Raw genomic sequence first — 17,716 nt, forward strand, 5'->3', positions numbered from 1 at the left:
TTTCTAGATGGTTCTGGCAGTTTGCTTGGCATTATGTTATTACTAATTCTAATTCCACGATACTAAAACTTATGACCTACCTAATCTTCGACATACACTACTGCTGCAGTGCTGCATAGTAAATTTTAGCGTCGACATCCGGTTTTCTGTCGTACGATTGTTTAGTCACAAAAATGACACACATATTTTTAAACATACCAGTAGATACGCACACATGCGATAAAAAAAATCGCAGTAATTAAAAATTTGCATCTCGCTCTAATTTTTATGTGACTCGATTGTCGTAAGATAAAATTAAATATTCATACGACCATAGATCTGCACGCCTTAGCTGCTTTTTTAATCGTAGCATTAACATTTTTTGGTGCTTTGACAGCTACAGTGAGTTTAGATTTGAATTTTAATTATAGGAGAATAATAATGTCGGAACATTCGAATTTAATTTTGGATATTACCGACTAAACAATTAATACTACCAGTAAAAACAGACCTGCACTTTATAATAAAAATTAAAGATATATGACGATAGAAATCTTAAAGAAAAACTGGGGTGAAGTTTGTGATATTCTGTTTTCAAATTAGGGTGAATTATCTCCAGTAGAACAGCAACAAAAAGGCAAGTTATTAGTATTTATATTTAAAATTATTTGTAATTCATTTTTAATAATTATCATTTTACAAAAGTATATCATGTATACTTTCTTAATTTCTACAAAATCAAAATTTAGATTAAAAAAGAACCGAGACGAGTCTAGGAAAATTGTTTTTATGTTTAATTAAATTATGTATTTTTAAAATTTTCTGTAATGACAAAATACCGTCAAAAGTTCTGAAAGGCATGTCAAAGATTCAAGATGATATACATAAAATTAACAAAAAAGAAAAATTGTCACAAAGATTCGTGTAGGTTATTTACCCCTTATTGTACTGCCAGGTTATTGAATCTTGTGGTGATGTAAAATAATTTGCAAAATATTCGTGTATGACAACACCGGAAGAATTTCCACGGGTTCCAACTGGATCTATGCTGGGTAAAGGACATATGTAGGATTCGTCTTCAATACTTATACCATCTTTTCTTTTGACAAAATTGTTTAGTATGCAACAGGCTCTAATAATGTTGTCCGTAAAATTAACATACACGTCTATGGGTCGATGAAAGATTCTTCATTTGTCGGCTAGAATTTCAAATATGTATTCTACTAAGCGACGTACGCGGGTTAATCTATAGTTAAATATCTTTTGCCTCACAGTAAGGTTGCGCATAAGATAAGGCCGCAAAATTTGTTCTAACAATGCAAATGCTTAACAAGAACAAAAGAAATAGCCTCTCTAGTGTCATCTAATGGAAGTTGTTCTGAGCTCGGTAAATTCAAGGTGTTATTATGAAGTTTTTGTTCAATATTTGGATTTTTGAACACATCTGAATCACTAGTAGCACTATACGCTTCAACATCTATAGCAGTGAAGCAGTAGTTTGCATTAACAATTCCCATAAAAATGATAGAGAAAAAAAATGTAATTCTAAAATTCAGATCCCGTGTTACTTAGTTTCGTCAATTTTATGTTTTCCATTGACAGCTTCCACGCAGTAGGGGAAATTTGTTCATCCGTAAAACTCTTTAACGATATTTTTATAGTTGGTCTGGTTCATTTATTGCAGCTCCCAAGGTTGTATACAAGTATATTATTTTGCAAATTTGTCTAACAATTTCGTAAATACTAGTAGCTCCTAACAAGTATTCAAATTGCAAGGAGTAAAAGTTGTCACCTGTGGCACGATATCTGCAAAATAAATAACTTAAATGAATCAGGCAAAGACATCCAAAAAATGGAAAACTTTAAACGATTGCTTTGCAAGAGAGCTAGTAAAGCAAAAACACAGTGTCTGGTCAAGCAGCCAAGAAAAGAAAAAAGTATATTTACTTTGATTCTATGCTGTTTTTGATTCCATGTATGGAGGAATGACCAGTCGGTAGTAAACTAGCAACTGAGGGTAAAAATACAGATATAAATGAAACTCTACAATAGCGGGCACAATCATCTCCAGTTGAGAAATGAAGTAAAAAAATGCCTTACGAGCTATAAAGGGATTTGTTCGAATTGACAACATTGATACACGTTAAAAACAATCGGAAAATGATAAAGCTGCTGAAAAATAAAAAATATGTGATATTTAGACAATGTTCAATTCAAATTTAGGTAACATGTTTAAGCCAACAGAAAACTTGACCACCAATGAGCAACTTTTTGCTTTTTGAGGCCTTACAAATTTCGTGGATTTGTGATGCTGAAAATGCAGATCCTTTACAGGGTATTCTTTACATGGGTAAAATTGATAACATTCGTGAAAAAAGTGGTAAAAAACTGGCAGCACCACTCAAAGGAAGTGCTAGAAATATTACAATGGATAATTTCTTCACCACATTACCAATAGCAAAACATTTTTCATCCTGGAAACTAACTCTTGTTGGACCTTTGAAAAAAAATAAGCTATACATTCCAAAACAAATGGCTTTGGCAAAGTCTAGAGAAGTATATTCGACTCTTTGCTTTTCACGAGAACGTAACACTGTTCATACGTTCCAAAAAACAACGTAATTATTTTACTGTTAACAGTACATTATAATGCAAGTGCAAATTATGCCATAAAAAAACTTGATATGAGCACATATAATAAATATACAACTGGCGTTGACACGATGAATCAAATGGTCAACCGGTATACAATACGAAAGCATACAACAAGATGTCCCCTGGCATTATTTTTTAATATTTTGGATATTGGTTCTCTTGCTGGCTATATCATCTATCATGAATATAATAAAATTATACTAAAAAGGATCAATTGGCATTTTCTTATGTCAGCTGAGGAATAATCAAAGCCCCATTTTGAAAACCCTTCGCAGATGACTCAAGTAATGCACAATTATATAACGAAAGTAGCGATAGAATGTATTGTTGGACAAACTGTGCCTGCAATACGTGAACCAGAAAAAGATAAAATAGCCAGAAAAAAGTAGTAGACTGTTTGTGCCTGAAGGAAACAATAAAAAAAAACGATGAAAATCAAGAAAATTATGTTCAAAATTATGACGAAAATTCCCAATCCATAATTATATGTGTTACATGTGTATAAAATTGTTTTTTACTTTTAAATATAGATCAATACTTAATTATGAATTAAAAATATATCAATTAACTTACTATTTTATTACAAAAAATATGTTGTAAATGTAGTTGGCTTTTTAGAATTTATTTTTATTTTAAAATATAAATAAATCGTTAATGAAAAATTAGCAAATTAATTAATCATCATTTGATTAACTATTATTACTTAAATAAATAATTTATACCGTTAATAATTTTTTATAACCCATAATATCGTTTTTTATTTAGTAGGTACATGGGTGCACGGGTGTGTCCAATTAGACTCTTAATTTTCAGACAATTACCCACTTATACATAAAAAAATCCGCATGTGCTCAACTGTTAAATGAGCTAATGAATGGGATTCGAATGTTCAAATCGATATTTTCCTATTTATTCACAATATGAGCGAAAATATGACGAAATGTGTACAAGAGTGCCCAGGCGTGCACACAAAGATTAAGACAATATAATTTTTTACCAGAATGCTGTTCAAACATCTTGGCCTACCAATCGACAGCAAATGGCTATTGTACCGTCTTGGCAGCAATTACCACCTCAGCATGCTGCCATTCAGCAACCTCTTCTTTCTGAAGCAGAGTGGGGGCGGCCACTTTTAGTTGATTCTTCGGCAATACTTCAGGTACTGGCTTGTTTATACAGAAGTTTTTTAAAGCTGAACATAGGATTTTCTACCTTATGTAGAGAAGTTAGAAGGGTGTCTTATTTATTTTTATATACTTGATGAAGTGGGAGTAGTAAGTGGCATCACTTTTTTTATTTTTTGGGAATTTGCAGATTACAATTGCTTGGGGTTTAAGATCCTATTTAATTGACTTTAAATGAGAGTTTATTAATCATTTTTATTATTTTCATTTTTACAAATTTGCTTAGATATTTTTTCCGATTTCCAATCTTCTGAGATGCAGGGTATTAAAATTTGTTTTATTTACCCACATTACACCCTGTATTCCGAAAATTACAGATTTTTGAACTTTAATTTAATGATCAAATAGAACTTATTTTTCGATGATCTATCACCTATTTCTTTTTTGGCAATACAATTTACAAACGTCCTGTAGAGAACAAGATCTAAAGGAGTTTGAAAATTTGACGTGTAAAATTCGAGGTTCAGGTTTGTTAAAATTTACAAGTTTATTAAAAACATCGTAAGAGTGACTACTTACTAATTACCGTCTAGGAACAGAGGCCAATGTTTCCTGTGGATGTTGCCACCGAAGTATATAATCCCGCTATAGTGGAACACAGCGGATCCTGGAGCACCAGTAAAAGAAGTTCAAGAAACCATCATAGTCAACAAATGGCTCCGCATCATAGCCACCATCATTTAATGGTATGTTTAATAAATTAGTGATGAGAGTGGTGTTGATTCTTAGATTGTGTGTCTTTGAAATAGGTTCCTCCTCACCACAGATCTCAGCATGATAAGAAGGAGCAAACTCAGTTGTCACCTGTGAAAAAGCGCGTCAAAGAAGGCACGCCGCCATCGGAACAATCTTACGGAAGTAGCAGAAGGAACCATGGTTCGAGCGGGTCGAATTGGCAGCATTCTAGTCATCATCAAGTAAATATTTGTTATTATGTTTTATTTTTTGTGCAACATTCGGCTGTAATTGCTACAGGTAACTTCTCAGGATCACCATACTCAAACGTACAATACTCATCACCATCACAGCAGTCACCACCACAGCAACAGTAGCAAAAACCAACATACGATCACAATTAACGACACTCCATCTCCAGCTGTCAGCGTTATTACGATTTCTGACAGCGAGGATGAGGGCCTGCCCGGAAAAAAGTCGGTAAGTTGGATTTCTTATGAAAGGGTTTACGACATACAACAAATACCAACGGTTTTGTAATTTAAGAAATATTTTTTGGGTCCTCATTTAGGAAATTATCTTCGATGTTGCTAAAATTAAATTGAGATTAATTCATTTATCTATAAATATATATAACCATATGGGGCTTTACAATATTTCATTTTGTAGAAAGTAAATATTCTGAAACTGGGATTTTAGCTTTTTTAAACACCATTCAAAGTTTAGTAATATACGGGTATCTATTCTATGTAACTAGAATCGAAGCAATAATGTAGGTACTTAAAACGGACTCTCTCTCTTGTGCTTGTTATAATGTCATGTAGGATAATCGCTCTTTATTCCCTTCCTATTGTTGGAAAAGAACTGAAGAGTGGTTCCACACGACTGCCTACACCCAACTCAGCAAAGGGGGTATAAACTTTACATAAGTTTTATATAAGTTAAGTTGTATCCTAATATACAGGTAAAACCAGTTCAAGTAGAAACAGGAATTCTGCAAGTAGGGGAAGGACCTCATAAGATTTAGTATGCCTGCGATAAAGACCAACGAAGTGCGCGATTAGCAGCTTACGTGGGCGGAGTCGTTCCAGTGTTTGCCGGATCTCCCACCGTTTTAGAATTTTTATTAATAATAAGTTGTAGTGATGGATTAATTTAATTTCGAGTTTTTACTTATTTATAAATTTTTGCACATTTCCTCATTATAGCATCTTACTTATGTCATTAATTAATGTGGTGATCTGAATTCGCTAATGTTTGGATATTTGTTTATGATCTTTTGGTGGGTCGAAAACTGAATTCGCAGGACTAACATTCCGAGGTCTGTTTTTTTGAAAAATGTTAAACGTATTAGTTAATTCCATCAAAATAATACGTAAATACGCCCATTTATGCACGTTTTAATTTCTTATCGCTGTTTAATAAACTAACCGAGTAAAATTCTAAAACACAAAATTCGAATCATTTTAGTAGATTCTCAAACAAACCATTTTCTTATGTCGTATATTTCCGAATGTTTCGATGGGAATATCCTAATCGTATTCGCACTTTTCGCAAGAAGATTATTCAGATTTCTGGCACGTTCGTGCGAATGCCGATAAATTTGCTAACATATCCCCAACGAAAGAAATCATTCGGTAACAGATCTCAAAAACTAGGAGGCCATTTGATGGAGCCATTCGTACTAATAATGTGATTGGGAAAAGTGGTTTCTAAAAAAACTCCCTTACCACAATTGCATTATGAACAGGACAGGCTTCCTATTGATACCAGACAACATTGGAATCAATATCTCTCGTCGTTGCCAAACAGTAGAAATTATTTGTTTTCCCAAAAAATCCAAATATTTGCTAGCATTTAGGTTTCCATCAATAAAAAACGGTCCTCCAACAGAGTTTCATAAAATGTCAGCTCATATATCGAGTGCATTGCGATATGCTAAGGTACTTGTTTTCCATTGAGTAACGTATAGCTATGAAACAATTACGGCGGCCATGCAATGAAAATGAAAATTCATCAGTAAATAAAATATTACTAATGAATCTATTATTTACGTTTACCCTTTCCAACACATTCTCATAAAACTCCATCCGCTTGATGTAGTGATAAAAAAAAAATTCTTTGATGGTTTGCAATTTGTATCATTAAAAATTTTTTTTTAAACACTTCTAACTATTTGGAGCAAGATATCGAATTCACTTGCTATCTGGACACTATTACAAGGAAAGTTAACTTTAACCAAATTCCAAATTACCATTTCAGAATTTTTACTAATATAAGTTTTAGTTATGGATTAATTGTTTTTTTTAAATTTATTTACATTGTTTTTTTGCTCTATTATTTTTTAAAATTTCCATTGTCTCGAAGGCAGCAAAATCCATACTAAACGAAGAATCAAAGTGGAGACGTCGGCTGGACTAACTCCGCCCATATCAGCCGTCAACCGCGAAATCCACTTCGTTAATTTTTGTTGAAGGCGTATTAAACCTTATGAGGTCCTTTTCCCACTTGTTCCCACTCGTATAATTCTTATATTTCCACTTGAACTGGTTTTATCTGCATATTTTTGGCTATCGATAGGCTCAAACAAACACCATGGGATCTCAGCAACACCACTCACGTCATTCTAGCCAAGCACCTAGTCGTAAGAACGTGATTAGTTGTGTCAGTGTTCAGGATAGCGATAACGAAGACAGAAGTTCCTCGAAGGTAAGTATAGTATTTCTACTGTAATTTGTTGTGTCATTCTAATTGCCACCTTTTCCAGGTCCATATGCAGAATTCAATTAATCAAGCCTCACAATCACAGACCTCGAACTTCAACAATCAACCTGTTATCAAGAACGAACCTTTCAGTTGTTCGAGCAGCAGTACCACCCCGTATGCTTCACAGAAAAAACGTCTGTTAGCTAAAGCTCAGTCTGAATGTATGCTAAATGTGGCGACCAAACAGGAACCAGGTGAGTCATGTTTGTGGTCTGGAGTAATAATAATGAACATATTTGCGGTTTTGACAGATAATACTTACGTTATTTACTTAGGGGTTAACGAATATTATGGACAGTGTACTTCAGCATGCAAAGAACAGCCGTCGACCTCTTCTCAAACATATTCTCATTATTCGTCTGGGTCGAGTATGGGTCACGAGATGCCGAATTATTCTAGCAATGTTGAGAAGCGGGTTAGTTGGGCGCCGCCTGTTGCTCACAATACCACATCAAGGTAAGTTTTGTTTTCGTTGTTGAAATATGGATGTTCCAAGTGGGGCTCACCTATTAGCACCCCTTACTTTTGAATCATACCGCATTAATTAATAATTTGAAAATATCAATTTTGTGTATTGATACTAGTAGAATCTACTGTGTTTTTTAACGTATCGAGGTAACTTACTCTGTACTTCATGATGGTAATGTTATCTCCATAACATTTAAATAGGGAAATAGTTATTTATATAGAATGTTAATGAAATAACTTTCGTAAATTTAATCAGTGATTAAGAATATCATTTTGAACAAAAAAGTTCCTTACAACAGGAGTCGAAAACCTAATAGTTTAAGAAAAAAGTCAAAGTTGGTAACCGAAAAGCTATGATAAGGTTTAAAATTTGAATAAAATGTAGAAAAACGTACTTGACACATGTTGGTAGTCTGACATATAACAAAAAAACTTAAAATTATTCAACAATAACATTGCTAAAAGCAATTGAAAACTTAATTAATAACTTAAGTGGTAAAAAAAACGTAAGCGGCAACACCGCACTGAACATGACCGAGGAAGAGAAGTTTGTTTTTGTTAGGGTTGTTTTTTATGGCAAAAAATGGGCAAAGATGCCTGGCGCCATGAACGTGTGGAGTCCATTAGGGATCATCGAGAAAGGACAAGACAAAAACCACCCTTATTTTTCAAATTTGTCATGGAGTGTATGTCCTTCCATACTTTTAATATTTTAGTGTGATTTCGGTTTCGCCGAATGCATCTTCTGTCGGTACACGCAACAGATCATCCGCAAAGTTAATTTGGGCGAATTTTAAGTGATTTTATTTCGACTTATTAACAGTACCTACGTGACAATGTATTCTGTACGCGAGTATCATGACATGCTTTTGATCTAGAGAGAGGCGTTACAAAATTCTGAAGAAGCTAGGTGCATTTACGGTGATCGTTATCCAGAAAGAAAACTTCCAACTAGACAAACATTTGTGCAAGTTTCTCAAAGGTTTCTGGATATAGGTAGCGTTATTCCTATATATAAAGGACGAGGTCAACAGCGGAAATTGGTTCTAAAGCCGAAGAAAAACCTTGTTCAAAAGAGTTCAACAAGGAGTACCCGGAGTAGAGGATGCATGGATTCAAATGGTGAACATTTCGAACATTTAATATAGCAAAAACAATAATAAATTTTTGTTTTTGAGTATGATGTGAGTGGTGTAAAATGTGTAACGTAACATGTTATGCTAATTAAAGATAACAATAATTTCAAGGTAAATAGCTTTTCAAAATAATAAAATAAGAATTACATCATTTTTAAATTTCATGAATTTAGTGCATTTTGTTAATTATGTATTGTAAGACCTACCAGACCCAAAAAAAAAACGTGTAAAAAAACAAACCCATTTCATGCGGTTACTTAGGTAGGTGTGAAAATGAAATAAATTCGACGTAACGTTGCCAATTCTCACAAAATGTTTTTTGATTTTCCGGAGAAATGGTTGTATTTACGACCCCTCTTCTAAGGAAATTTTTTGTTCAAAATAATGTTCTCTTCACTGGTTAAATTTACGAAAATTATTTCACTAAAACCCTGTATACTCAGTTAGGAAATGGGTAATTTTTAAAAAATAGGAAAACTTATACAATTTACATAAAATAGCATTTATAAATTAAAATATTAGAATAGAAATATAAATATATCGATTATTTTATTAGAATGTTTATATTTGACAGAAAGTTAACATAAAATATGACGTCTGACAATTCTGACTTCTACAGCGTGTTCCCTAACAATGGTGCTGAAGCTTGGGGTAGTACCAACTCCAAGCTTCAGTTTAACTCTAATGTGTAGGAGCTCTATAGAAATGAAAAAGTCAATATTTTGGGATATTTTTTCTTATCTTAATATAAATTATCTACTAATTATGTCGCATATTTAGGCAATATCTATATAAATAATACTTATCTAGAATAACTAAACTAAAATAATTAATTATATTCTGCGGACGAAACGTAAGGAATAATAATGGATATTTCTCATAACTTACCAAATCTATAAAATGCTGTTGAAACATGTAATGTTTGTTTTTAATGCACCTCTTATGTAATGTTATATGACAGATGAATGGTAGGTTACAAAAGCAGGGCTGTAATAAACCTCAATAATTGATGAATTAATACCTTGCAATAATTATTTTTTGATACACTGCTTCAAAAAATTGCGGAAAATTTTATAAATCTGTTGAGGTTCCTTCGATAAACGAAACCATGAAAACAACAATTTGGTTTACGAAAGTGGACTGTATTAATTTTCACTTATATAAATAATGATAAAGTATTGGTCTAAGTATGAAGTGGGAGTTTGCTTAGTTGGGAAGATTACGAACTACGTTTACGATCACATGTCTGGAGCGAGCACCGGTCAAAGAGGGCAAAATTACTGCGATCATCCCTTAAGTACTAAACCCGAGGCGTACCAATACCAGAAGCCCTTACGGGCAATGGTTGCGCCTAAGGTCACAAATCGCCGCCATCTGGCAAATACCTATACAAGCCGCTTTCATTGAAATATTGCAGATCCGCCGAACTGCAGATCGCGACAATGGTCCAATTTAGAAAGCTCCCTTTGACGAGCAGCGTATTTCCCAGCCATAAAGAGCCCTTCGATATGGCCTGATGGGTACGATGGTCTGGCGCCCAGATGAAATCCTTCAAATACGTATCGATACACATGGGCGTAACTTAAGGGATGAAAGTACAAAATAAATTAACTAAGCAAACTACGCCAAGAAAAAATAACCTAAAGTCCTTAACAAAGTCATTGTGCTAATTCTTCTTTGAAACACGAGTTGAAACATATTTCATATTAATAAACATATTAATACCCCAAATCATGCATTTTTTTACATATGGTTTGGTACAGATAAAAACAGTTTTTGAAAACAGTTATTGATTGATGCATTTATGCACCTGTAACAACGAAACATGGCTCCTTTCTATCCACTTTTGTACCTTCTCTATAATACATTTACTAAGTACATACATAAATATTATAATTAATGACAATGCTAATTAAGAAAAAACCAAGAGAAATTTTGTGTTTGAGTATTTCGCCGCAAATTGTCTATGGCAAATAATCCGATAACACGTGCGATGTCACTCTCCTCCCTAGGTTTCAATTATTAGCTAAGCCCATTACTCTTAACATATTTAATTTAAAGTGTAATTTAAATATCTTATGGTATAATGATATAAACGATTAAAAAGGTCCAGGGGAGAATTTTTTGTAGAATCTGTCACTTTCCAAAAGTGGCAGATTCTACCAAAAGTAAATTTTAATGTTACTGAAATAACCGAAAAAAGTAAAAATCTTCTACTATTTCCACGTTAAATATTTAGTAAAGCATTTTCTGTATAAAAAAAGTGTTCCTATATATTTTTTGTAAAAACTGTCAAGATTCTAAAAATTTAGATATGTATATCATATTTCGCTCACACAAAGAGATAACATACTTAACTTTTTTTAAATGGATATCATACTTGGTTGTAGAGTCTTTGAATTACCTTTTTATCCGTTAAAATTATGTGTATCTTTATACATAATGTATTATATTATATTTCAGAACTAAAATGTTGTTATCTCCGTTGGTATTCTATGTAAAATATGTATCAAGGACAGTTCTTGAGCTTTATTCTACAATAAATAGTTTAAAAGTTATTTGACGTTGAAATAATTACATATTTTCACTGTTTTTTAATATTTTAGAATTTTTTCCTTAAATTTCAGAACAAGAATTCTGCATACACTTCTTCCCAACCTTGTACGGTAACAAAATGTGTAGCTTTATTCATAGAAAAAAGTTCTAGTTAGTCAGTAGATTGACATTCGACGAGATAGATAAAGTCCACTCTGTGGCACTGTTAAATTGTAGCTGTGTAAACTTTTTTCCAGTTAAAATAGCTTTCTGAAACTGCTATTTCATGATTCATAGAATTATCAAAAAGTAATTTTTATATGTCTAAAGGCTTTATTTGTTATTCTATAACTACAATCAAACCTTTATTAACCAAATTCTAAAATATTACTTGGTAATTTACTACTATAGTATTTGGCTTTTTCAATCCAGAATTACGTATCCTTTGATTTTAGATAAAAAACAATCACTTTAAAAAATATTGTTTGTTGGCGTTATATGTATTAACATCAATGGATGTTATATGAGCAACATTATCATTCTTAAATCGTTGATCTTAACAAAGGTTAAATTATATCGAAACAGGCTCAAACGGCACCATTAAATTATGAGAAAATGCGGTAATTCAGCAAAAACAAAGGATTTAAAAGTTGAAATAGAGATGATAAAGTATTTTGGAGAAACTTGACGGCAACTATTTCTACCTATATGTAGGCTAGCTGTCATGAAAACATATATTATTTTATTATTCGAATATGAATTTTGAAGTTACTTGCATATTCGCGAACACGTTGCATAGGATCACTCTGAAAAATGCTATACATTTTTTATTCTGTTAACTTTGTGAATAAACAACAATCTTACGTGTGTATCACTCAACATTGTCAACCTTAATAAAATTATTATTTATTATCTCCATTTGTAGCAGTCACTCGAGACGTCATTCGGCAGTACCCGTAGTGAACCTGCGCGAATACGCCCCTCAGCCGCCGCACGGCGACTACGTACAACCACCGGCAGCACATTCTGGTGGTAGGGACGCACACCTTCTGGCTCCTCCGGGAAAGAGCTGGGTACCCTCACAGGCAATTTCCCAGAGTTATCGGTAAGTTCATACTTTATTTAATAATATTATATTGATATTAACATGATAATATAATATTGATCGATTTCTTAGTAATAGCCGTTCATTCAAATGGTATTGGGTTTATTTTGATGCACGGTATTTTGCATCCAATTGCGGGATAGAAAGCATTCAAATTATTATTTAATTTTACGGAGACTTTATTATAGTATAAATAGTGTTAAAGTAATCAGGTTGCAAATTTCAGGACAGGCTTCTCTGAATAAATGATGAAAATTATCTAAATGACAAAATATTCATAAATGTTCTATTTCTATAATACAGGATGTCAAAGTTTAAAATTTATTTTAATTTTTTCGTAATTTAGTAAAAACAAATATTTATCAATAAAATTTGGTACACTCGGGTTTGTTTATATTGAAGAAGTTAATTCGTAGAATTTCTAATACAAATTGTAAGGTTGCCACATTCGACACTTTGTATACGTTTAAAACCCTATTGGGCTTTATGTATTAAAGACACTTGTGTATAAAAAATATTGCTTTTGAAAGTCAATTTGGCATAATCGTTTTCAACTATTTTACAGTTTATCAACTACGTCTTAAAAATAGCTCAATGAGTATATCCATTGTAGTTGTGAAAAGTTACAACAGTTATTAGTTACTTAATTACTTAGCACAATATTTTGTTTTAAAATGTATTTTAATAATTTAATTTAAAAAAATTGAAACAAATTTTAAACTTTAACATCCTTTCTATAATACGATGAATGAAAATGAAACGTTTCCAAACACTTTGGTATTTAGATTTTTTGAATATTTTTTGAGAGAATTCTACCGTCAAAATTTGTAACAATATCACATTAGCATCCTGTAGTAAGTACATGTTCATGCGTAATATTTAATTCTGGTTAAGGTTTCACCAGGTCAGGTTGTTTAAGTTATAAAAATATAGGTAGGTAAATATTTCCTTACGCTCACTTAAGACATAAATTCAATATACTAATACATTTAAGCAAAATTTATTGTTTTACTCGTAAGTACATGCAATGACGGTTAAAGCGTACATAACGATTAAATAATTATTTTTCTACCAAAGCGTAAAACTTAGCATTTACGTTCGCAAAATTTACGTTAAAGTCAGATGAGGGTGTAAAATGACAAACGTGCAAACATATCGTTTTAGCACGGAGACGAAATTTTATAACTTTGTTAATTTTTATATTCAGATTGTAGATATCATTGTCGTTGACCAAGTTTATTAACTATTTGCTACTATTGATGTCTAAATATTTTGTGAAAGTAAAATAATTAAAGATAAATGTTACGGGTTTTTTTATGATGGTTTTCTCTCTTTATGATGTAAAATGGTAGTTATTTAACACTTGCAAAAGATATGGAGGGTAAAGATTATTTTTTTACCATCGTACAAAGAATGATTTATCTTCAGCACTTGTAAATATCACTTTGATCTTAGTGGTAACCTATATTGGGTAAAATAAACATTTTTCGGATCGGGTAATACAGGAGGTAATGCATAAATACCCAAACTTAATTGTATGTCCTATTAATGTCAATTTAATACTAAAAATGACATATCTTGAGACTTTTAGATTAAAAAGGTACTCCTATTGAAAGTCGATCTTCATTTGCAATGATTCCAGAGAAATATAAATTTTAACATATCTGTATGTATTGTACAATTTTACGTGACCAGTAGGATAAAACATTAGTTCTGTTTCATTTGTGCGGAATGTCACTGATTTAATGTTTACTATGTTGAGTGAAATGAAAACTTTAATTTTAACATATAATTAAAAATTTCAAAGTGAACTTTGTTTTAAGTTCAATATGTTATTAATGGAACGTAGTAATGTGCGTCGGTATGTTTTTTTATTGTCTTTTTTTTTCGAAAAGTACTGCATATGTCGACATTCTACAAAAGTAGATTTATTATGTAAACATTTTTAAATCGTATTTTGACAATTTTACATGGGATAATGTTGAAACAGAGTATTTCGGTATTTTTTTAAAAATGTATATTTTTTGCGAAAATGAGTAGAACTAGTTATAAAGAACCTTAATGATAATAGATAATTAAATTTGGTATCTAACAGTAACACAATATACCAAATGCCCCATTTAAATTAAAGGAGTTCTGAACAGTTAAAAATTGTACGAATTTGGTTCTATTTTTAGAACACTGTACACTTCGATGACTTTTTGAAAATTGCGATGTAAAATTTGGCCCATTGTTGACTTCATATTAAAATTTCGTTTTAAAAACTTAAATATAGGATGAGAGATGGGATGTTGAAAATTGTCTTGCATTTTGACAAAAACTGAATTATAGATATATAGAGCTAGATACAATAAATCTTAATCATACTCAGCTTTATTTTAATGGTTGAATTAAAAAAATACAAAAAAAAAGGGGGTCCTATTAAAGAAGGCAACTTTAATCAATTACATGTGTTTGGTACACTCTGTATACTTTCAAAAAATTTTTAAAACGTAGCCTTGGTTCGTTTGTATACAGTCCAAAAAAGAAGCAGGGAAAAATCTCTTGCTTAGTCATGAAATTCCGAGGCGTTACTCGTGACCCACCCTGTGTATTGGATATAATACACGTATATCATACATGGACATAATATACAGAGTGATCATTTAAATTTCATAACTAGCCAGCTGTGGAATTTTACACAAGAGAAATAGAAGATAAAAAGTAGGTCGTAGCTTGATCACATGTCGCAAAATAACGTTAAAATTAATTTTTGATAAAGGAGCCGAGTGAAGTTATGTTGCTTTATTTACTTTTAATTTTGGAGATTTCAATTAAACATTAAGGCTGTTTTTCAACAACACAAGTCTAATTGTTTGAAAAATTTATAATAATTGATGAAAATGTTGTCCGGTCACTTCAATGCACAAATTTACCCGACGCTTCTTATTCTCGAAGACATTATCGAGAACTTTTGAGGTGATATTTGCATAGTGCTCTAATCAGTTCCTTGAGGTCTTCGATTGTGTCTGTTGGTTGTCTAAAAATGTTATTTTTTAAAGTTGGGAACAAGAAGTAATCCAGTGGCGTAAGGTCTGGAAACAGAGGTGGGTAGATGTGCTCTGTATGTAACCTTATCAAACGATTGACCTAATATTCTCTTGGATAATAAAGTTGTACAAGCTGTATGAGCTGTTGCTCCATCATATTGAAAATAACCCTGTTGTAATTCGTCAGGGTGTAGATGATTAATGAACTTGTCCCACATGTTTTGATAACGTTCTACTGTAACACTCTCGTCGAAGAAAATTGGTCCAATTAAACGTCTTCGAGAGGCAGTAACCCAAACTCTAATATTTGCGGATGTAATGGAGATTCCGGAAATACGTGAGAATTATTTGCACTCCACATTCGCATATTTTGAGAATTCACATATCCCAACAAATGAAACCAGGCTTCATTACCAAACAATGGCAGATCTAGAGGATTGTTATTCATTGTCTCATTGAACCAGGTGCAATAAGTTATCCTCTTTTCATAATCTAAAGGCTGAAATTCTTGGAACATTTGCACTTTCTAGGGAAACAAATTTAGGTCCTTTTTGAGAATTCTGTAACAGGTACCATAAAAAAGTCGATCTGCTGTGACAATCTCCTCAAATTAGTATTCGGGTTTTCATGCATTATCTGCCTTACATTTTCTACAGTGTCTGGAGTTCGTTTTTTTTGTCTTTTGCTATCTGACTTTCTCTGAATGCTGCCGGTTTTACGAAATAAATTTATAACATACTTCAGTGTATTTGTGAATTTCAGTTCATCTGTTACAACTACAGGAAATTTTTCACGAAATCCTCGAAAACAGGATGAACTTTAAAAAAAAACCATTCTCCATTAATTTGATGTCCATTACGAAAATAGGCTTCAATCATAAATGTTTTCTTTTCGAACGGGAACATCATTTTGCGGTAGGCACAGGAAACCTAATTTAAACAAACAATACTATGATCTTAAAAAAGACCAATTTTTTATAAAACGGATAAAATTAATAAAATAACAGACAAAGGAAAACGAAAAAATGCAAAAGCCCAATGGTAAATAATCAAAATAATAAATGATTGGCTAAATGTCTTCGGGAGAAGCATTTCGACATGAAAAGTTAGCAAATGATGTAGGTAAATATACACAAACGATAATCGACGTACGTTCTTTTCTTCAACAAATTCCCCAGCTTACTAGATATGAAATTTAAATGATCTCTCTGTTTAATAATATCTCTTTCGCACTTTGGAATTAGTCTAAGTATTTAAGGATTAATTGAATTATTTTTTATTTAAGGGTATAAGGTATTTGTTCTTTCTGCCACAATCAGTATTTGAGATTTTAAAAATATGGATTAAGAGGTTTTTGGAGATGAAAAATTAAAAATGATTGGAAAAATTATCTAAAATAAGCCCTAATATACTTTTGCGGAAAAATCGACCCCCTTTTACCCCCTAACACCGCACGCCAATGGTGAATGAAAATTTTTACTATGTCAAATAATTCGTTTTTTCAACATACAATTACCACCCAAAATTGAAGAAAATCGCATTATTAATAATTGAGATATTAAGGTGGATTTATGAAAAGCGGGACACACTGTATATGACAGCATAAATAAATATAGTATAAGTGAAAATAACTCTGCAAGATGGTTACTGCTTATGCATATTTGGATATTTCCCCAATTCGTCCGACATCTATACATTGTGGCGTGTGTGGGCACTAATCTGTTTGCTTAATCTGTGCAATTTACAATGAAGTTTGCGATTTCGTTATTTTGTAGTAGTAAAATCCGGTTAAATCTGAAGCGATGTGCAATGTTTAATAATTATTCACTTAATAAGTGCGGAAAGTGGTACTTTAAAACACATTGATTGCAGTTGACCAAACCACGCTATGTGAAGTTCGGTCAGCAATCGAGTGCGGTAAAGACTGTTCCACACGTATGCAATACAATATTTGCATGCGGATCAAGTTTGTGGTCTTCTGTAATTTCGATTAAATATTTGCGTGTGGTAAATTCTTTGGATGCGAATGCGGAAAAAAGTTTTACTGTACGTATGTCAATGTCAGATACCCATAAAAAGTTTGATATCGATACTTTGATTTGAGAAAAAAATAATCTTTGTCTCAACTTAATAGAGTTTCTATCTTTAATGATTTTCAAAACTCCTATCGGCCTAGGACGTCGTA

At 32.2% G+C, this 17,716-nt stretch overlaps 1 protein-coding gene across 7 annotated transcripts in view; it reads left to right on the plus strand.

Moving 5' to 3' along the window:
- Positions 1 to 17,716, plus strand: part of Hipk (Homeodomain interacting protein kinase) — a 99,481-nt gene that overhangs the window by 53,878 nt on the left and 27,887 nt on the right. For 6 of the 7 annotated variants that reach the window (XM_066403807.1, XM_066403808.1, XM_066403809.1 and 3 more), the window contains exons 13-20: positions 3,635 to 3,793; positions 4,352 to 4,504; positions 4,568 to 4,735; positions 4,794 to 4,973; positions 7,074 to 7,202; positions 7,261 to 7,453; positions 7,535 to 7,715; positions 12,324 to 12,503. In XM_066403807.1, the coding sequence (XP_066259904.1) occupies positions 3,635 to 3,793; positions 4,352 to 4,504; positions 4,568 to 4,735; positions 4,794 to 4,973; positions 7,074 to 7,202; positions 7,261 to 7,453; positions 7,535 to 7,715; positions 12,324 to 12,503 (1,343 nt within the window). The remainder of the gene's footprint in view (positions 1 to 3,634; positions 3,794 to 4,351; positions 4,505 to 4,567; positions 4,736 to 4,793; positions 4,974 to 7,073; positions 7,203 to 7,260; positions 7,454 to 7,534; positions 7,716 to 12,323; positions 12,504 to 17,716) is intronic. The other variant, XM_066403810.1, reaches the window with a different exon arrangement.

Source organism: Euwallacea similis, chromosome 31, assembly GCF_039881205.1.
Source record: "Euwallacea similis isolate ESF13 chromosome 31, ESF131.1, whole genome shotgun sequence".
Classification (NCBI taxonomy): domain Eukaryota; kingdom Metazoa; phylum Arthropoda; class Insecta; order Coleoptera; family Curculionidae; genus Euwallacea; species Euwallacea similis.